The 21,291-nt window shown below is 49.3% G+C and overlaps 2 protein-coding genes across 12 annotated transcripts in view; one reads left to right on the top strand and one right to left on the bottom strand.

Moving 5' to 3' along the window:
- The window catches only part of ANKS1A (ankyrin repeat and sterile alpha motif domain containing 1A), a 111,476-nt gene extending 104,925 nt beyond the window's left edge, over positions 1 to 6,551 (top strand). For 7 of the 9 annotated variants that reach the window (XM_029999474.2, XM_029999479.2, XM_029999476.2 and 4 more), the window contains one exon: positions 240 to 6,551. In XM_029999474.2, coding sequence (XP_029855334.1) covers positions 240 to 359 — 120 coding nt within the window. In that variant the 3' untranslated portion in view covers positions 360 to 6,551. The remainder of the gene's footprint in view (positions 1 to 239) is intronic. The other 2 variants (XM_041119664.1, XM_029999475.2) reach the window with 2 other exon arrangements.
- TCP11 (t-complex 11) lies at positions 5,664 to 14,704 on the bottom strand. 3 transcript variants are annotated; one of them, XM_029999508.2, is made up of 9 exons: positions 14,577 to 14,704; positions 14,048 to 14,180; positions 13,214 to 13,334; positions 12,259 to 12,479; positions 11,745 to 11,881; positions 10,829 to 11,049; positions 10,333 to 10,517; positions 9,707 to 9,870; positions 5,664 to 6,651 (listed from the first exon to the last, which is right to left on the bottom strand). In XM_029999508.2, the coding sequence occupies exons 1-9, from the start codon at positions 14,677 to 14,679 to the stop codon at positions 6,638 to 6,640; spliced, it is 1,299 nt and encodes a 432-aa protein (XP_029855368.1). In that variant the 5' UTR covers positions 14,680 to 14,704; the 3' UTR covers positions 5,664 to 6,637. The 3 variants fall into 3 exon arrangements, with proteins under 3 accessions (XP_029855368.1, XP_029855367.1, XP_040975623.1); XM_029999507.2 differs by having other exon boundaries at positions 5,664 to 8,103; XM_041119689.1 differs by lacking the exon at positions 5,664 to 6,651 and adding an exon at positions 7,996 to 8,340.
- Positions 14,705 to 21,291: the final 6,587 nt, after the last annotated feature.

Consider the following 21,291-nt stretch of genomic DNA (forward strand, 5'->3'; position numbering starts at 1 on the left):
CTTGCAGGCCTAACGCAGGAAGTCATCTCAGGGTGCTGGGTTGAGACTGACATGGCTAGACATGTTTTGGCTGTGAAGGACTCGAATGCCTCCCCAGCGAGAGCTGCTTCCCTGCACACGTGCACGTTTTTGGGATGGGCGTTAGGCAGAGCAGCAGCCTCTCTGTGCTTTGAATCCCCACTTGTTCTATCCCAGAAGCATGGGTGACCTAACATGCCCTTTCTCTCCTTATTTTCTAGCTGGAGCCCCCTGAAGTGGACCAAGATTCCCAGTCTCATGCCAGTGTCTCCTGGGTCGTGGACCCCAAACAGGACTCCAAGCGGACCCTCAGCACTAAGTATGAGACCACTATCTTCTAAAGCAAACACACCCCGTGTCCACCTAGTCTAACCGTGCCTTTGCGATCTGATCTGTCTGCTGTTCTTAAACTCCCTCTTCCTCCAGCTGCTCGCACTGAGCCCCGCGTAGGCACTACGTCAAAGGCAGCAGCACTTAGGAGACTGTAGACTTAAACGGCTTTTGTACCTGATCACTACTGAACACTGTGAATTCTCCTTACTCGGAAACAAGGGTAACACGCTGTTAGATATCTGTGAGGTGGGAGGTGCAGAGGGATGCAGGCTGGGGGGAATCAGAGATGTGGATCCAGGAAGCCGCCTGCCGTTTTCACGTCTTTCCCCTCGCTCTGGCACTGTGAATCCCTGGGGGAACGTGACACTCCCCAGGCCTTTTTTTCTATTTCACCTTCTTATCCTTGGACTGATGGAGACCTCTTGTCTCTGCGGTGCACGCACTCCCTCCTCCTAGATCCTCTTCTTCCCGACTGAGCCACGGCTGCGTACTGTTCCAGTGAACTCACCCCTCTTCTTACCTGCCATTCGAATCGACACTAACCACTGTGATGCTGTCTGCAAATAACACACATTCACTAGATTTCCTCACGGGGACCCTTGCCCAAAATCTCTCCCCTCAGAGCCTGGAGCAGAAAACCTGCTCCGACGGGAGCGCTGGTTTGGGCCGGGTGTGATCGTTCCCACTGTGAGCTCTGTCCCCTCTCAGAGACGAGGTGCGGTTTTGGTTGCATGCATTTCAGTCCCTTGTAGGATGTCCCCCCCCCCCGTAGTCCTTCTGTTTACACTCACCAGACTTCTCGTGAGCTTTGGGCATAGTTCTCACTTGGTAGATTGTAAAGAGGTTAAGCTTTTAAAGGCACATGTTGTTAGCCCCGTGTTGGGAAGGAAAGGTGTTTGAGAGGGGCTGGTTACTGCGCTGTTAGAGGTCTGATAAAGCAGACGGAGCTCTGCTGTGTTCAGCAGGCTTACTGCAGTTGTACTTTTTTTGCTGAAGGGAGAAATGTGATTGAAATCAGTCTGCTGCCGATCCCAAAGCTTGTTTTCAGTCTACAAACCATTGCGTGATGAGGGCTATAGGGATCTTGAAACATCTGTCGCCTTCCATCCTTGAGAGTGAGGATTTCACTGAGAGATGGCCCTGCAATGGGCACCTCTGCCTTTTCTGGCTGTTTCTCAAACGCGCATGTTTTTCCTCTGGGAAAATGTCCCCATTTCTGTGTATCTTAGTAGAAGCAGCTTTTAATTCCAGAGTATGATTGGGAAGCATTTGCGTGAGACTGCAGGGCACTTGGCACGGGTTGGAGCAGAGCTGGGACAGGTCTGGGAATGCCGTACGGCGGTTCACAACCCAGTGAAAGCCCCTACGAGTCGGCCATGGCCCTACCCCTGGTTCCTCCGCTTGCGTTTGCAAAGCTCACTGAGATGAAACTGAGGAGGAGGAGGAGGATCTGATGAATAAAAGCACTGGGAGGCAGGACTCCTGCCCTGGTGCTGCTTCTCCCTGACTTGCTGTGCGTCCCAGTGACTTTGCCTCTCTTTACCTCAGTTTCCCCGTATACAGGATGGGGACGTACTCACCTACCTCTCGGGGGTGTAAGGCTTGCTCCGTTTGCAGAGCAGTTTTAAGACCCTTTAGTGAAAGGCACTGCGACTTCCACACCGTGGCAGCAAACCCCCGATGCTCAGCCTGGCTCTCCTGACAGATGAAGTACGTAACTCGCACAAACGGCCTCGTAGCAAAGCTGCATCTTGGACCCCGACCAGCTCCTCGCAGGCAGCGGCTGTCGCACCTTTCCCAGGGAGAGGGCTGAGCAGATGGAGCAGCGGGAGAGGGGGCTGCAGCTGTGCGGTAGTTGGGCTGCACAAAACTCACTGATGTGCACCTTGAGGTCAGTGTGAACTCACCGTGGGTTTTGCATCTTGGCAAAATCCCCTCGCAGCCCAGTTTTGGAGAGGTGGTGGTGACGGTGGGTCTGTTAGAGAGCTGCGAAGGAAGGTGGACTGCAGCTACCCGCTCACCTCTGCGTGACGTGTCTGGGTGGACATCTTAGACATAAATGGGGAAGAGGGTGCCTTCGGATCTCCGGTGAAGCTCCATTTCCAAAACAGGTTTTAGGATTTACCCTGAATCTCCCTTCGCGATCACCAGTTGGCATCACTGGGGAGAGGTCAGAACAGCAGCCCTGGCTTATTTGCACCTGGTATTTAGGGGCTGGAAGAAGCTTGTCTGAGTTTTGCTGGGGCTTTAGAGCTGTTGCCTCAAAGCTTCTGTTCCCCCAGACTTGTGGTGAAATCTGATGTTTCAAAATCTTTATTCAGCCCTTTCTCAGGAATGAGTTTCATCTCCCAAGTCACTTGTGGCGTAATGGCACTGAGCGGCAAACTGACTTCAAAATAAGGGCCGGGCTAGTAAGAACCCAAGTGAGAGGACTGAAAGGATTGTCTTAAAGCAAAAAAAAAAAAAAAAAAAAAAAAAAAGGGAAGTTCAGTCTAGTACATATATTTCATATGCCATGGAGCCTTTTAACATAGAGCCAGCGCTCTGCCTACTCTCTGCCTAAAGAAGGGCTGCAGTGCCATCCTGCCAGGCAAAGCGTTGTGGACAGCAGAATATTGCTGTGTCTGAGGTGCTCCGAGAAGTTGGGTTTGGGTTTAATCAGCATCTTTCCAAGCTGTAAGAGTGCCCTGAGGGTTTCTATATCCTTCAAAGAGAAAGTGAATTAACGGTAGCAGTGGTAGTGCAGTTTCTGTGTGTAAGTATTCACGGTGCAGTTGCCCACACGTACGCCTGACTTTAGAGGGTCTGAGCTCATGCGTCTCCCCCTGCCTTCAGCTGGGCAGGGCAGATTCCTCAGCACCTCCTAAAACCGGGTCACTAGAGCATGTGCCTTTCTAAGGGTGACCATCCAAACCCAGCTGGGATCACAGGCAGCCCTGCCTAAACTACAGAGCTTCCGCTGTGTGTCCATAACCCTCACGGTTGTGTCTCATCTCCTGGCCGTATGCCTCATCTTTCCCAGCACTTGTTTTTGTATGACTCGGAAATCATTCATTCCATTATCTTCCTTTCTGTTTGCCTCTGAAAAGCTGATCTCCGGGCAGCTGTCTCCTACCACGGAAATGTAGTAACGGGGCAGAGACCTAAGAAGCAGTGGCCTGCTGACACGAAGATCATCTCCATCTGGCACTGGTGTCTGCCTCGGAGTGGGTGCATGGCTGCTCAGTGAGGGCTCCCAAAGCAGAGGGGGGAAAGGGATCCCAGCCACCAGCTGAGAAAAGCAGCTCTCTCCATTTCTAGCAAAAGAAAGTTGAGACTTCCGAGGCTGAGAGCGATGTCACCTTTTCTAGTTTGAGACAAACGCCTTTTGACCCGTTTCTTTTTAAACGTGCAAAATGATACAGAGCAAATCCAGTTCATGGTTTAAATGTAGCACTGTGGTTTTTTGGTGAGGAAAAAAAAATATATATCCTTATTTACTGAGAATCCACGCAGTCCGGCAAGGAATACAATAGAAAGTCTTAGCAGTGGGAGTGGTGTGTGCATCTCTAACGGTACTTAAATTTGCTTCAATTCTGGGTGAACAGTAGAGAACGCCAAATTCTTGGAAATAACTTCCTCCAGTGTGAGAAGCCTTGCAGGGTAAGTCTGCATCCTTCGTTTTCAAAGCTACTCCGCGCTTTCATAGCAAATGGAAATGACTTAAGGAAAAGAGTCTGCAAAGGATCTTTCACCCCAGAGTGGTTGTGGCCAAGTATTACTGATGGTACAAAGCTTGCTTCCCCGACAGAGAACTGTTGCATTGCAATACTTGACATTTCTATGGCAAGGACACAATTTCTTCCCATTTAGGCACTGACTACCTGGAGATGACTCCCTTCTCCAGCCTCTTGTGCACCTGTCTTGTTTTTAAACGCAGTTATGCCCTGAAGGGTTGGGGGTTTTTTTTTAAGTATATTCAATTGTGATTTAGCACTTTTTTGATACTAGCTCATTATTTAATTAGTGCGACAGTTTCAGAAGATGAACAAATAAGGAGTTAAATTTTGGGCATTACACTGAAACAGTCCATACCTGAGGATAGATCGTATCAACCTGAGGATAAGTCGGGTATCCCCAAATACCACCATCTCGAAGGTGCTGTGTGCTTACTTTTCTTGCAAATTACCAGAGTATTTAACAGTAGTTTTGGCTGTGACTGATGTGTTTTCACAGTACTGTTCCCCTCAAGGGAGAGATGTTAAAATGGTTGTGATTTTAATTCTTCAGATGCAAAAATGTAGCGCAGCACGTTTGTTATAATCTCGACAGGCATTGTAATGGTTGGGGATGTGGTACCCTGCTGCTTTACTAGAACGATATGCCCAAATAATTCCTGTTTAACTCCAGTTGCTGCTGTATGTCAGGATTTCATTTAGTCTCTCTAGCCAGTAAGGCTGGGAGAGAAGTGAACCGTAATCCCAAGGGCATAGACCTGTAAATGATTAGGAAGGGGAAGTGGAATTTTTTTTTTTTTTTTTAAGTTGATGAATTTAGGAAACCTAACATTCCTTGTTATGCATATGTTGCAATTCATACTGGTGTAAGTGTAAATATTTGGTGTGTTGGCAACAAGTCTTTTTGGAGAGATTGCAAATTGAACCTCTGCTTGGGAGGAGGGACACCTTTCTTTTTGATGCAATGAGCTTTTTGAAGGTTGGCTTGGAGGTGACGTGGTGATGAAGACTCCAATCTTCAGGGGACTGGGCGTGGTGACCCTGGTGGTCCTTTCCAGTCCTGCGTGTAATCCTATGGTTGTCTTTAGTGATCCAGCAGTTCTTTAGCCAGATACTCTCTTTCTCACTTCATAGACAAAGCAGTTGTTTTGGCAGTGCATCTCCCCTTTTATTTCGATGGGTTTTCTCAAGGTACTTGCGTGCTGGAGCCTGATCCTGGACCGTGCCCATCGCTGACTCCCAGTAATCTGTTAGCCCATCCATTGCACAGTATTCTGGCTCTTCCTCTCTACAGGGTTTTGTGGTAGCTGGAGGGAAGCGCCCTGAATTTCTGGTGCTGAATATGACTTTGAATCAAAACGCATCTGCTGTATTACCTGCCTGGGAAAAGGCGGTGCTGCCCTGGGCCTTGTTCCCCTTTTTAAGGACAGATTGTATTTTACAGACGTCGGTTTGTGCATGGCATGAGTCCAGGCAAAGAACTCAAGATAGGTAAACTAAGATGCAGAGTTGTCTTTTTTTTATATAGGAGGGGATGATTTTTTTTTCCAAAATGAAGCTGCTTTATCCTTTTTAATTTTGTATTTACAAAAAAAAAAAAAAAAAAAAAAAAGAGCTAATCTTAGCTGTTCAGCTGTCTTTGAACTTGCTTTGGGATTGTTCTTTTTAGAAGAAATGATGCAACTTTTGCAGGGTACGTGCCTGTCCCCCTCCCAGGGAGGAGATACGGCACCTTCCAGGATGTACCTCCAGTGAGGATTTTGTACCTTCCCGAGGCTGCTGAGACACAGACCAGATGCCAAATAGTCCCTCCAAACCCCTCCAGTTCTGGGTGCAGCTGAAGTGGAGTCAATGGCTTTAACGCTCCTTCCACCCCACTTCAGAAGTTTCTAGCAGCAGAATTTCCCCTGGCTTTCTTCTGCTCACATCATTTCTGTGCAATCAGATCTTTATTTTAGAGCAAGCACAGTGTTTGCAGTGCTGTCTTGTTGCAAAAAGTCTCCCTTTTAGGTCTCTCATTGGCATTACTTACTGCATTTTTTTTTTCTCCCCCAGAAGAAAGTAACTGTGCTGCTCTTGCAAAGTCGATCTAGCTCAAAAATTTTTCTTACCCGTGGAAGAATAACCTGAGATTCCCTAACAGGGCAGAGAACAGTCGAGTTCAGTTTGCAATGTAGACATTTTTGCTAATTGTGATGTACGGCAGTGGGACTGATTTGTAATACAAATGTTATTTAATCTGTCTGTATTTTGATACTTGAATTTCCTTTTATTTCCTGTATATACAATTGTTAATCTGTTCAAATTTGTCTGAATTTTAAACATCTTGTGGTACCAAACATAACCAATCTGTGCAACAACATAGACTGACCTCACTACAACAAGGCGAGATTGTAAATATTCCTGGGCTTCCAGCAGTCGTTTTGTTGTTTTCATAATTGTACAACTTAGAACAGACTGAATTAATAAACAAACTTAGACACACATTCGTCCCGTTGTCACTGTGATCTCAGTGTTACATCGAAGCCTCCTGCTCATCTGTGTTAAGGCAATGCTGTTCTCGTCCTCATCTAACAGACCTGACCTGCGAAGGTAAGAGAAAAGGGGTGAGGGCAGGAGCTGGGCAGTGTTGAATTAGCTCAGTCGAGCACTGCACCTGCTTTGTAAATCCGAGGAACAAGAAAACATCAGAGGGTTGCGCAGAGATGACGTGCTGCGGTTGTGGAAGCAGGGCGCAGGATGCCGACAAAGCTGGGAGCAGTCCCGCTGTAGTTCTTTGGCAGCGGAATCGGGGGTTTGTGCTGTCCCGAGGCGTGTAGAAGGGAGAGCACTGGCTGCCGAATAGTCACTTTGGTTGAAGCTGCTGCTCTTGCAGTTAGTCGTAACGACCCCAAATATTGAATATTATGATTTTGTGACAAACTAATTTATGCATAAAAACGCAGCCATGTGTCTAAAGATAGACCTACCTATAGCACGATGGTCTCCAACCGCTTTGTGTATGCTCTCCACATGATGGTGAGAAAAGCTCATTTTTAGCCCCGTTAATGTACCTCTGCAAGGATTGTTCCACTGGGGACTGTCAGGACCCTAATTTACTCATGATTAACACTAAAATCACTTTTCTGCAGCACAGCAGCAACTGATTCATGTAACAACTGTAAGAGTTTGGGCAGCCACCGTATATAGTATTTACCCAGCAAAGATTTTTGGCTTTCTAAGAAGTAGGACATTTTCATTATGTAAAATTAGAGCAAGAAATCCAGACACTTAAATACAGGTTAAAGATCAGGTTTTCATGTCAGGTAAAGTATGTCTGATGTAAAATACTAAATACACTGGGGATTGCTAAACTTATACCATATGTTCCATTTCTAATAATTCAGTAAGTCAGGTTTTCAAGCTAACATTGAAATATACTGAGCCATTTTAATGATTTTAAATACCATGTGGCTTTATCAAATGCAAACAGTGTCCCTGGGCTGTGACTAACGTTTCAGCAAAGTAGGTTACAGGCCCATGGCAGAATTAACGCCTTGAATTAAAAAAAGCCTAAGCTGCACTGCAGTTTTATAAGCTCCACATCCCATTGCCCTCCCCACCAAATCGTGGTAGGTTTTTTGGGAAAAAAAAAGCCACTACCTTTTGTAGTTGAAAGGTTTATTCAGATACTGACATGGCAAGAGTCACTTCCCAGTAGCAATGCTGGCCTCGGTGGATTTGTCCGATTGATTTTTAGAAGCTGAGGCATGCTATGAGAAACTGTTGCACCCCTGCCTGGTATGTGGTGAAGATGATCAGGAAGAATCCATCCCTGTGTCCGAGTCTGGTTCTGCGTCTGGAAGAAGCACCTTCTTGAGAATTCCTGAGTAGTAAGGTGCAAACAGCTGCCTGTTGTGCTGGATCACGCTTCCAAACCTGCGCCCAACTTCCAACAGCTCTTCCTGAATGGTATCGAGGCCCTTTGGGAAATCTTTTTGAGAATTCGGTCCATCAGGGGAAATGAAAAGGCTGAGGAAGGAATGAATCCGCTGCTCTGTAGGGAGCAAAAGTATGAAAACAAATAAATCAACAACCAACCTTTGCACAGAAAGCTGGTTTTGAGACAAAGCCTTCCTCACGCAGTCAAGAGCAGATCTGAAGACAGCTGCATCGTGGCAGGATGTTATGGACAAGTGATGCTCTGGATGGATTCAGGGACACAGTGGATAACTAGCCCTCTTCCAAACACTACGCAGATGAAACAGTACCCAGCACAGGAACCGAGGTGAAACTGCGACACAAGGAGAGTACCCAAGTATCAGGTGTACTTGCCATGTTCTCACTTTGTCCTGGGTAGCTGCTTCTAATGATGGCTATCGCTGAGTTATTGGGCTGAAGGACTTAAGAATGGTCAAATCTAATGATAGAGTGGAGCAGGTCAACAGTAAAGATTTTTTTCACCCACTCTTGAGAGTTTTTGTACTGCATTGAAGTGTCAAGCATCTTAGAAGCATAATGGAATATAGAACTTGAGAGCCCGGGATTTATCTTGCCTGCCACAGTGGCATTTTGAAATTGAAAGCATTCAGGAAGACTCTCTGAGGAACACAGAGCTGAGATTCAACTACCCGGCTGCTTCAGATGTTCTTGCACTTGAAGTGAGTATGTGGAAAATGTTGATAGTAGCCAAGAGTGCAGGCAAGACACAGGTTTGATTTTTAGACACAGAGCGGAGGAAGGCTGTCTAGTTCTGCAGCTTCTAATGCCACACCATCAGTGAGTCACTGCCATCACATACTGCCCAGCCTGTAGTTTATCGAGGTTTGGTTTAGGCTTTTAATTCAGCCTTCTGAATTGCATCAAAACAAAATAGCCTGTTCTGACATGGAAAGAATAAACCCAAATAAACAGTGTGGTGGAGTCCGCACAGGCTGGGAAGGATACTTAACTAGATGACGCAGTGGGCAGGAAGAGCCTCACCTTATTTTCATAGCTGATATAAGCTACTCTTCCATGTGGAAATAATCCTTCCTGTAGCGTACCAGCTGCCTGTGGCACTGCAATCTGATGTGGAGTTAGCGTTCAGAATACTAATAAAAGGTCAAAACAACCAGCTCTTACCCAAACCATTTGAATAAATATTTTGATGGAGCAGCATTGTAGGGCAGCTGGTTAGCTGAATACCAAGCAATGCACTGCCTAGGGATAAATATTATTTAAAGATCTAAGCATGGTGCTTTACTACAGCCAGTGATTAAGCTCTCACTCTACATCCTAGCCTGAAGATTGCAACACTACCTGGGAACAGACCTTGCACTTGGGCCTGGTTAGTTTTTAGCAAGGATGGGAGGCTTTAAGAGATTTTTTCAAAGCAATTACTGTTTGCGAGTGTTTCACGGTTAAATAGGAAAATCAAGGCAGTTTCTAAACCTAGCTTCCCAACCCTCCTCCCCTGTGCAGTCTAGGTGGAGGGGCCAGGCACTGAACTTGGCTCCCACCCTCAAGCAGTAGTTCTGCTCAATGCAGGGAGTTTGCTTTGCTAGTACCAATCCTAGACCTATCCTGCACACTCCAGCATCATTAGCCTAAACCTAGGTTGTGGCCTATAAGTGCAAAGTGGCTTCAAGGTCGAGTTAGAGATAAGCTCAGAGACTCACCGATGACATGCCGGACTGCATTGCCCTTGTCCGCGATGCTTTTTATCTGGCCTTTCAGGGAAGCACACTTGTCAGTGGTAAAAGCAGGGTAACCCAGCTGTGAGAGAGTCCTACTGACTTCCTGGAGCACTTGGTCGCCAATATCTTCTAAAGCTTCTTCACACCTAAATCATACAAAGGTACATGCACTCTGGCGACAACTCGCATTGGTTGGGGAAGGGGTCTTGCAGGCACAGAGCAAGGAGGGAAGTCTCCCCACATGCCTGTGGAGTGACACCACAGCCAGCTAGCATAGGACAGGCAACATTCAGCCAGAGCTCTGTGAACTAAGCTTCCCTTCCTGGCTTTTTGGCAAGCAGTAGGCTGCCCTGCAGCTAACTCATGAAATAGCAATCAGCACTACTAATTTTCCCCTCTAATCAAGAACGGACTATTGCTCTAGAGAGTTAACTCCCAGCTAAAAATGCTGGCCAGCTTCCCCCACTCCTTGCAGTAGACCTAGCTGCTATTTGGATCTCAGATCCTCTTCCACTCCTGGGGGAGATTCCAGCTGCTCATCCCACAACCAACCAGTGCCTGCATACTCACTCTTCTCCTTCTGGAAAAGAAAACTCAAAGTAACGCACCTGGTACAAGACAGCCCTTCCAAGAGGACCTTTGTTACCCGTTTCAGCCTAGCTACAATCCCAGGTGAGCCACATAAAGTGCTTCCACACATGCCATTGGTCACTAGCAGGACTGCAGCTATGATGGTAAGCTGATTAACCTGCGCTTGTACTTCCTGCAGTCGGGCCTGATCCATAAACAGTGTCTGTGAACAGAAACCAAAGCAGCCTGAGGGCATAGAAACAGCAGCTGTGACAGCTCAGCAGATCTCAAGCCATGGAGCAGGGCTGTAACATCCCCGTGAAGCCGAGTGGAAGGCAGCTGCCTGGCAGCAGGGAGGTTTAGTTTTGTGAAAAATCCCAATTTGTTTCACATAGGGAAAAACCACGTGCAATGACTCATAGTGTAGAGGGGACAGGGAGTCTGGCCAGTTCTTTCTATAGAAGATGCAGAACCGGTACACTTGTTCATTTTGTATATCTTTACGACAAAGCTGTGTCCAAGCACATCTCCTACCTCAGGGTATTCTTTTTGCCCAGGCTCCCAGCAGAGCAGATTCATGTATCCTCGATTTAGCACGGACCCAAGACTTGGCACAGTTGCGCTACTGCTGGCTGCCCCTGGGGAGTGTGCGGCAGCTGAGCCACTGACTGCGGGGTGGGGTGGCGGCTGCGAAGAGGATGCGGACACTTCTGCTGCTGCTTTGCACAGCCACTCTCTCGTGCGATCCAGGCTATCTGTAATGGGGTAACAAAAATGGATGTTTGCAAGAACAGACTGGTCAGGCTAAGTAAGTAAGAAGCGGGTATGCTCTACTGCAGGCTGAAGGGGATGTGCGTTTGGAAGGCGAAGGCATCGTGCTGGCTCCTGGAATGGTGAGGAATGGCTTACACCATCACTAACACACAGTATTAATGTCCTGTTGCCAGGGCACAGGGTTAGGCTGCTGAGACTGGTATCCAGAGAATGTTACATTGGATAGGGGATTTCAGTCTCCAAGAAGCACCTTTAATGGAGTCTGATGGAGAGAGGCAGCCAGAGAGAAACCCTCCACAGCCTAGCAAAAAAGAGATGTCTACATCAAATGCAGGCTTTCCTCTTTAAATATGCCTCCTAACAACATTTGGCTCGTTCCTCTGAGGACCTCAAAACACTTTAAACTCGTGAGAACTTACAGTTCATCATGAAAGAGCTATTAGCTCTGTCTTATGCATGCAAAAACTGAAGCACACTAACTTCTTTTCTGCAAGGTATGTCAGTGAAGAGCCTTGAGGAAGGGACCTAGGAGAAGTCCAGCTTTTAGAGGCATTTCTCTCATCTGTTACTGAGCACAGGATGAAAGCATCAGCTTTGGAATACTCAGGTTCCCTTTCAGTGCTTTAATAGCTCCTGTAGGAGTAGCAGTTCTCCTCTCCCTTCCCCACTGACTTACTAGGCAGCTTATCCAAGAGTTGCTGGAATTTCTTCTGTTCATACTGGACAGTGTGGTCTTGCAAGTGGGTGCGGAGGGTCTGGATGGTAAAATTCAGCATATCCATTTTCATCAGGCCCAACACCCGGAAAATCTCCCTGGGATGAGAAACAGTGAACTGAAGGTTCAATGCTGCAGTAAATGCTGTATTTGGGGCCATTTTAAAATGCTGAGAAAGGGGAATTCAGATCCTCTGATGTAATTCCATTTTCTCACAAAAGGTTGTTCAGTCTAATTGGAGTGGTCCCTAAAAATTACTAGATACACCAGATTTACTTCACTAAAGACTCTTCTACCATCTAAATTGCAGCTGGGCAACAGGAATATGTCTACACTGAAAAACAATAAGTTGTAGCCCAGAATGCACAAAAGGGTCCTTGGGCCATAATCCAAGGCAGTTACCTCTTAACCCAGTGTTTTATTGTTGAAGGTTTTGCCGGTCTCTGTAGACCAAGGCAGAGTCAGCATCACCCACCTGAGAAGTTGAGTTGGGTCTGTGAGGCTTTGCAACCCTTGTACTTCCTCATCTCGAATGGGCGCACACAGCCTTGCCATTGTGCCAAGGACGTACGTGGTGAGACCGTGGATATCCAGAGCCCCATGCTCAGCCTCCTGTCTAATCAACTGCATGTCCAAGGCCTCTTCAATCTGGCTTCGCAGTTGGTTGTGCCGTGGCAGCAGCAATGATAGCAGGGCCTGCCCAAAGAAGCAGCAGTCTCTTTTTGTTCCAGGAACTCGACAGTTCTCCAGAGTTGCTCAGCAGGAATCGAGGCTGGCCTTGTATTGAGGCTAAGCTAACTAGTCAGTACATAAATTCTGGGGCACACAAGTGCTTTAAGGGAACGCTCAACTCTAATGACTCACTTCAGGATGTCTGGCTACTGTTTCAAATCTTGCAAAACCTCCTTTGCTGTCATGCATGAAAGAAGGGAGTTATCTGTCTGGAGTCTAATGGGAAAGCATAGACTGAAAAAGCAAACTATACATGGCTTCACGCCCTGCTAAGAACATACATCTTAGTGCTAAACCATGTTCTTATTCACTACATTGTACACTTACATAGTAGATACAGCTCCTCATATACCTAAAGAGATGTCTTTGTATAGAGAACTGCAGTTTTTGTTTGGCAGACACTGTACCAGAAATGGCCTATGGCTGTTACTATAACCAACAGCTCAAACAAAAGCTTTCCATCCTTTTGGTAGATTATGTGTTTTAAAGATCCAGGACCAGAGAATGAGTTTTCTTCTCAGACAGGTTTTAGAAGGTGCAGTTGTGTAATTTGTGTCTCCCTATAAACTACAGGGAGCCTATTTTCTCCTCCCTCTTACGCATGTTCACATAGGAATATTGGATGTAAGGGGCGAGGTAATGATTCAGAGAAGACTAATTCTAAGGTAACTATCTTCTTAGGTTCAGGAACAACTCACCTCTTTTATCTCCTGCAGCAGCTGGATTGCCCAAGTGTAGTCTGGGGGACTAGCAGAGAGCTGTTCCTCCAGGTTGTCCCAGAAGGCTTCGTGCAAGGTCTCCTTCACTCTGTTTTCCAGGCTAAGAAAGAAGAGAGGAAGGGAGGGGTTTTCTGTTAACATCAGACAAAACACAACCTCTTGGCTTTCACTGTGGTTCAGGTCTTTCAACATGTTGTTCTGTTGGTCTTTATTCCCATCTGGCAGCAATGCACCTCACCTTTCTCCAGCTTATGGAAATCTCTCTCAACCTAAATTTCCTATTCTTCTAAAGTGGAACTCATTCCTTTTAACCCTGTTCATAAAATGCAGCACTTACCCTGTCTTAACTGAGGGGTAAAAAGAACATAGCATTTTTCAAGGAAACTCTCCAAGCCCTCAGAGAAGATCAACAGAATGTTTTTCTAGCTAGTGCTTGTTTTTGCAAAGTCACTTAAACAGATCTTCAGCTAAAACATAGACACCTCAGAGATCTCCACTGAAAAATCTGCTTTGTTCATGCTGAAGTCACAGTTTACGCAGCTGAAGCCTCTAAATCTTTCAATATTAGGAGTCATATCTGACACTCATCGTATTTAAGAACTTCTTAGTAAATCATGAAGCAATGAATAAATAAAACAAGCTCCAACTTTTTTTTTTTTTATTTCAGGAGCTATCTTGTTTTCTTGTTACTTCTGCAGTCAGATGCAAACCCACCTCTTTTCCACATTCTCGCATTTTCTGTAATGTGACAGAGAGAAGGCAAGCCTGAACACATATATATATATATATACACACACACCCCCACCCCCACACCTGTCTGGGGAGAAGCTGGCCACTTGCAGTTTGAAGTCACTGTTGAGCAGAATTTCATGTACAATGGTCAGTTTGGAAATGTCATCGGTTATTTCCTGTAGCTCGTTCATGGAGAGAACTTGTGGAGGGATGGCTGTAGGAAAGCAGAATAAAAGTGAGTAAGGGAAGGAACGCTAACCACAGTCTTGTGAGATAAGAGGGTTTAAAACATTACTGAACAACTTTTAAGTGACAAAGTGAAAACGCGCAGATTTCTTTATCGACAATACACCTCACTTTCTGTACGTGCAAAGGGACCCTCCTCCTCCTCAACGCCCCCCCCCCACCCGCCCGGCGGAGCACGGCTCCGGTCCCACGGAGCACGGCTGACATCTAGTGACGAATTAAATATCCCAATATTAACATTTAACTCCGTTTGAATATCGGCGGCAAGGCTGTGGGAGAAGCCCCGAGGCCCCCACGTACGATGGCTCCCGGCAGGTCACCGCTTCCCCGCTCCGACCCCCCCCTCGCCCCGCCTTCTCTGTACCGGGTGACGGTCCGGAGGCCGGCAGCTTCTCGTCACGGGACCCGCCGTCCTCCCGCGGGGGCTGCTTGTCGCCGGACCGGGCCCGGGGCCGGGGATTGGGCATGGCGGTGCTCCCGCGGGGCGGCCGGGCCCGGGCCGGCGTCTCTCCCCTCACAGAACCGCCGTTAGCCCCGCGGCGCGTGCCGGCCCCGGCCCGCCACACCTTCAAACGGGGCCGGGCCACGGCGCGGTGGGGGGAACCGAGCCCGCTGCCGTTGCTTCAGGGGGCGTCCCGCAGCCACCCTTAGGGCGGCTGCACCTCGCCAGCGCCAGAGAGCCCCCGGCGTTCCTCGGGGCGCCGCGCAGAGCCGCCGCCACCCGGGCGCGGCCTCGTTGAAGGAGCCCGGCGGCTCGAGCACCCCTCCGCGCTGGCGCCGATGGGCCGCCCCGCAACAGGAGCGGCCGCAACGCCGGGGTCCTGTGTCCCCCTCCCTCGCGAATGGAACGCGCCCGGTGCCGTGCCGAGGCGGCGCGGCGGGGCTCTGCCATCGGAGGCGAGGGGGGATGGTGGGTGCGAGGAGAGGGGCGGCGGCCGGGCGAGGCGTCGCTGTGAGGCGTCGCTGTGAGGCGTTTCCCGGCGCGGCCGGGGGCGTCGAGGCCGGTCGCTTTTCCCTCTGAGGGAAGGGCCTTGCCCGCCATCCCGGGATCCGCCGCTTGGGCGTCGCAGAAAGCCTGGCCTTCCCTACCTGTCCCCTGCCCTTGCAACGCGTTTTACAGGCGGGAGCTGCGAAGGATTTGGGAGGCCGTGGTATGCCGAGCGAGGAGGCCGGAGCCGAACAACGGGCGGTGGCTGTACCCGGCTGCCCTTGTTGCCTGGGGAATGGTAGAAGCTCCTCTGCGTCCTGCTGTCTGGGGATCGTTTTCGTACCTGAAGCCTGCGAGGGGCTGTGGCTCAGTGCCTGTCAACTGCTGGGGTGTTAAACTCAGACCTGTCAGAGGGAATGAAGTGAAAAAGATGACTCTGCAGAGCTGGAGAGGCTTCAGAGAGTGCTGCTGCGTTTGCAGTAGCCACAGCATCCTTCCTCCTCACTTTATTCATCTGGTTTTGTCCATTTTTCTTTCTGGTGGGCCCAGAAAGCAATGGCTGACTCCAGCCACCTACTCATTTGCTATAACCTCCCCTTGACTTCACTGGGATCAAGATTAAACCTTCTGTGGGGCAAAACACCCAGCCTGGGATGAGGTGCCTTATGCACCAATAAACAATTTGCCTTTCTTCTCCCTCCCAGCATTTATTTCCCTTCTTAATTTATTTCCCAAGCATCCAATAACACCCACCAGCTGACACCTGTGCAGTCAGGGGCTGGAGCTGGGAGGCCGTGGAGCACCATGAGGCAGGCGATGGGACGTCTCAGGGTCTCGCCATCCCCCCAGCTCCACACGGGTGGTGATGGGTGCTCAGCCCCACATGTGCAAGGGACAGGCATGAGAGCCAGGCTGTTCAGGAGCTGGGGCCTTGATCCGCCCCTCGTAAAACAGTCCTGGCACAGCTCTGTCCTCTAAAGTCTGCGAAATGCTTAAGATGTCTGGGTGTTGTGGCTGGAGAAACGCAGAGGATGAAAGGCACAGGGCTGGCATGCCGTGCGGGGACAGACAACCCCGTTACCACCCCTAATTAGTTACAGTTTCACAGCTGGGCTCTCTTCGCCTGCTGCCCTTGCAAAGGAAAGTATCTCAGGTGGGTTTAAAGGTGGTTGGAGCTGCCACCATTGCCCTGGGTTTGCAGTAAGCTAGGGCAGCAATTAATGCAGCCCAGCTGATGAATTGTAACCGGTTTAGCTGTCACAAATGATTGTATGCTGGGGGCGTAGCCATAGCCTGAAACCATGTCTGTCCCATCTGCAGCACAAGGCGGTGTTGGAGTGATCTCCTTAAACTGTTGGTGATTTCCTCAAGCCCCCGGGGAGCTGTAAAAATCATTCCATCAAACAGCAATAAGGGAAAACTGCTTGGCTTGGGCGGCGCTGCAGCTACATCAGACGGTGACTGGCCCTTGGCTTGGGGGGAGATGCCACTGAGAAATGAGCTGGGAAAACCATCTGCCCCGAAGCGCAGACAGCTCTTTCCTCTCACTTGAAGCACCCCAAGGCCCATCCGGCACACGGGGTTTGCCAGGTCACCCGGACATGGGGGGAATTCACCTCCTCCCAAATAGAGGGCTGTGCAGGCAGGTGGACACAGTTTTTGGTTGGTTGGTTTTTTTTTAGTTTAACTTTTTGCAAGAGAGAACACACATCTCAGCGCAGCAGACCGACCGTGGGGAGAAGCAGGGCTGTCTGCTCACCATGTGAAAGCTGACAATTACTGTGTGAAACTTTCCAAAAATACGATGTGCGATGCCTCGAAGAGGCAACTGGAGCAGCTCTTGGTGGCTCCCGCATGGAAAACTCAACACCAGGAGAAGGCGATGGGGCTCTGTGCATGCGATGCAAAGGTCATGTTTGAACTTGCAGGAGCATCCACGCGGTGGGTTCATCCCAAAGAGCTCCTGCACCCACGAATGGGGACACAAAGAGGCTTTGGGGGGTGGTTGCTCTGCTCAAAGCTGCAGAAAGGGGCAGGTGGGTGGCTTGTGGGCAGAAAAGCAACTGGTCATGAGAAATAAAACCAGTAAACTCATCATGGGACTAGTCTGGCCCAAATCCCGTTCAGGAATTCCCCCTGGTGCTCCCCATTCAGCTTTGTGCAATGCCAGACCCAGCTTCTGCCCCTTTCTGGTCCTTAGCTTCATGTGATGAAGCTGAGGGTGGGGAAATAGCATTTATAGAGAATAAAACAGCACAGCACTTGAGGTGACTTCAATTTGCTCTTGTCGCTTTCCGTTTCAGAGCAGGGCCCACTGCTCCCAGCCAATAAATCCTGATCCCAGAGGAGGCAATTGTATGTATTTAAATATATATGCATTTGCCCCGCATTCATTTCCTTTCCCAAGTGACTGGTGACATGAAGAATTGTAATAGCAGAATGTATTTTTAATGCATTTCCTGCAGGTTTCTGCAAGGGAATCCAATTCCTGGGTGGCTATAACTTGCAGAAGACCTCAGGAGCACTAGTAATAGGCAGGGTGGGGTTTTTTAATCTACTGTTTTAATGAGCTCCATCCATCTCTCTGATTAGATTAATCTCATTTATTTTAGCCAAGCCATCTAGCTGAAATCCCAACAGAGGAAATTGGGATTTTGAGTCTTTCAGGGTGAGTGCTTGAGTGTCAGGCAGCAAACTCCATAGGGACATTTCCAATTTGCCCTTTTATCACCTCAGAAATTTGTAACCCTGATGATCACATCGGAAAGGGACCATCCAAGCTGCAAACCTGTTTGCATCACTGACAGCACCAATGATGTGCCATGGAGAGCCCACGCGTCTCTCCTCTGCCCTGTTTCAAGCAAGTCCCCTAAGAAAGAAAAGCCAGCCCAGCAGGAAGGGCTCAGCTTTCCAAAAAAGCTCCTATTTTCCCAGCAGGAGCAGAGAGAACTCCATGGCTGGAGCATCTTCACCAGTGGAACGGCTGTGCTTTTGCAAACCCACCGGCATGACCCTGCCAGGCACAGCAAGGCGGCAGCGGGTGGGAAGGGCCTGCTTGTTCAAACAGAAATACCTTCGGCGGCAGCCGCAGCTGATGGAAGGGGAAATGGATTTTTTGTTTAAAAGATGGCGTTGTTTTTTCAGGCCTGACTAATGTGAAAGTCCCCATTTAAAGGAGTCGAACCGGCAGTGAAATTGGTCACTGTTTGCACACCCACGCGCCGACGGAGGCAGCCGAAAGCAAACTTCCTGGTGTATCCTGATCCAAATCACCTGGGAGAGAAGCTTAGCGAGCACAGTGCACCGAGCTGTGAGCAGCCGCCCAGCCACGGAAGGCTTTCTTTGCAAAAAAGCAAACCCTGTCCCAACAGGAGAAGCAAAGCCCAGTTGGTGTTACAGCCCCCCACTTCCAAAAAATGAGGGAATTTGGAGCCTACAAGGTACAGCTTTGGCTTTGTTAGAAATTCTCCTTCTAGGAGGAAGGCAATCAGGGCGGAGGGCAGAAAGTGTTAGCAGGTGTTTTGGGAGGGTGTGGAGGGGAGAGCTGGGGAAGCCAGGAGTTTTCCTCTGCCCCATCAGCCAGGAAAGCTATATTTGCAGGAGCGCCTGGGCACCAGACAAGGTCAGGATTGTTCCTGTGCTGGATGCTGGTGCAAATATGTGGGCAGGCGGCTGGATGCTGAGGAGCTCATAGCTTCCCTGCAGTCAAATGAAGTGTTGTTGTCCATCTTGTCCAGGTGAGAGGATGTCTTGGTGTTGGGTCTGTTGTAGCCCCTGATTTTGGTTTGGGAGTCCTTTGGAGAGGCGAGCGTCTGCTGCAGTGATGGCTCTGGTGTAGGTGTGCAAGGTGTGTACATGCCTGTAACACACCACATGCTTCACCAGCGACTACAGCATCTATTAATTCCCTCCTCCTAAGCTGGTGCGTGACCTTTTCCATGAGACATCCCATATGCATGAGCTGGCTGTTGCCACCTCAGTCACGGCACACGTGTCCGAGCTGTGGCGACTGGCCACTTCGAGCAAACCCTCACCCATCCTGCCCAGCCTCCTGCGGCCAGAACCCAATCTTGGGGCATTTCAGACTGATCTCATCATCCGCGTACTTAGGGGATGGGTTGGTGCTGGGTAAACTGAGGCTTGCAGGGGTTTGGCTCGTGGTCACGTAGGCAGCCTGGCCGGAGCCCAGCCGTCGTGGCCAGGAGACATGCACGGAGCCGGGGAGATGCTCCTCATGCTGTCTCGCCCTGTTGGACACCCCCAGACCCAAGATCAGTTTTGGGCTCCATGTGCAAATCGCTGGTTCGCTGCCGGTGCCGCTGGCTCTGGGTAATCTTCGTATTTGCTGACTTTACTTAATTATTGCTCGGTGGAGAGCTCAGCTCTGGCGAAGCTGCTGTATGGGGAGGCCCAAACCACACACAGCGCTTGGGGAGGGATTTTGATCAAAAAAAAAAAAAGTTCAAAGGTGTTTTTGGCTTAATGCGGTTTATCTAAATTGCTTTATGTTCGTTAATCTGGATTAACACAAATGCTCTTGGAACGGCTGGCTGGGGAAGGGTTTGCTCAGCTATTCCAACGAGGACAGACTTTTCCAAAAGTGAAAAGTTTGAGCTGGAAAAAAAAAAAAAGCGCCAGGTCCTGTCTGGCGTTGAGTACGTGCGAGCCCTGCGAACAGAGCAAGGCTGTTTTTATCCCTGCTGCCCAAGTCCAAGGGGTCCCTTCGAGGGTCGTCCTCGACACCCGCGTACCCTAATGACTGATCGGCTTCCCCTGCTGCCAGTGGAGGATTAATCCCCCCGTTCTCTCTGGGACGATGTGAACCCCTTTTTCAGCTGGCGTGCCAAAGCAGTTGGCACGATTAGCTAGTGAACTTCAAGGTAAATTGGAGGTCAAGCTCAGATTTGAAGGTGGTGGTGGGTGCAAGTGTGACCCGGGGAGCCATGTGATGTGGGCGACATCCTGGAAAAGCAGGTGATCTCCCCGTCCTCTCCTTTCCCTGGGCCTGGGATTAGGAGAGATTTTACAGCTGGGTGGCCGGCTTCATGTTAAGATTCAGTTTGCAATGGCTCAGCCCCCCGGCCCCTTTTCAGGAAGGACCTTTTAGGTCGTTTATGGCCATTTTGCATGTCAGCAGGGCAGTTCATGCCTGCCAGAGACCCGTCCCTGGAAGGGATCACCTCTTTGCATCTGTAGGGACTTCCCACCTTGAACAGGCAGAGAAACACCCAGTGTGGAAACTGGGACTCATGGAAGAGGATCGCAAAGCCCAGCGCTTTGGAGAGGGTTGTCTCATGCTTGTGCATTCACCTGGGATCTGGGTGTACTGTCTTACCCTGCAAAAGGCTTCTCGTGCAGCCGCAGGCAGGTCCTTGCACCTTGGAGCTTGGTTCCTCCCATGCAATGGGGAGAGCAACCCTATCCACCAGCTGCCTGTGATCAAGGATGCTCAGGTGCTATGGGGAGGGGGCCAGAGACCCACTGGGTACCAATGGATCAGCTCCACGAAGGACCCGACTTCAGCTCTCGCCAGCCACAAGCGGCAGCAGGCAAGCAAAGCGCTCCTGCCGAGCTGAAATGGAAGTTGTAAGCGGGACCTGGGCGCTGCCCAAAAACCAGGGGACTCCCTCCTCCCCCTGCCCCAGTGCAAACAGCAGATTAACAATTTATTTGACGTGTTGCGGCTGGTTAGTTTCTTCGCCCGCTCCCCTGATCAGAGGGAATAAATGTTGCAGTGTGCAATAATGTTCATTTCAGGTGAGGGTAAATATAGAAAGGAAAACCTGCTGAGAGCAAGCCATTTATTTCTGCGTTTGGAAGCCTCTGCTCATAAACAGTCAGTCATACCCATTTGGAAAATCCCAGCGTGGTTTTCTTGGCCATCCTAGAAGAACGTTTACTTTCCTGTAGGTTAAGAAGTTCGTTTTAAATTAAAAAAAATAATAATGGCATCTCACTTCCAGCTGCCCTCGGGTGTTTAGGGCTTGTTGACACACTAAGGCCGCTCTGTTCTCATGCGAAACTGGTCTGGTGCAGGATCACGGAGGAGATCCTGCAGGGCATTCCTGGCTGGCGGTGCTGGGGCAACCTTGTTCTTTGGGTTCCCCTTGTTCCCCTGCTTGTGCTGTGCTTGGGATTTTGTCAGACCTTT

The sequence above is a fragment of the Aquila chrysaetos genome, chromosome 24, assembly GCF_900496995.4.
Source record: "Aquila chrysaetos chrysaetos chromosome 24, bAquChr1.4, whole genome shotgun sequence".
NCBI lineage: Eukaryota > Metazoa > Chordata > Aves > Accipitriformes > Accipitridae > Aquila > Aquila chrysaetos.

What these genes read in the sequence shown, in the direction of transcription:
- TCP11 (XM_029999507.2), bottom strand. Translation starts at nt 14,679, where the DNA reads ATGCCCAATCCCCGGCCCCGGGCCCGGTCCGGCGACAAGCAGCCCCCG. An exon ending in GACCCAACTCAACTTCTCAG is followed by an intron (nt 11,882 to 12,258) that starts GTGGGTGATGCT and finishes TTCTCATCCCAG; the next exon opens with GGAGATTTTCCGGGTGTTGG. An exon ending in TGCAGTCCGGCATGTCATCG is followed by an intron (nt 8,104 to 9,706) that starts GTGAGTCTCTGA and finishes TGCTCCCTACAG; the next exon opens with AGCAGCGGATTCATTCCTTC.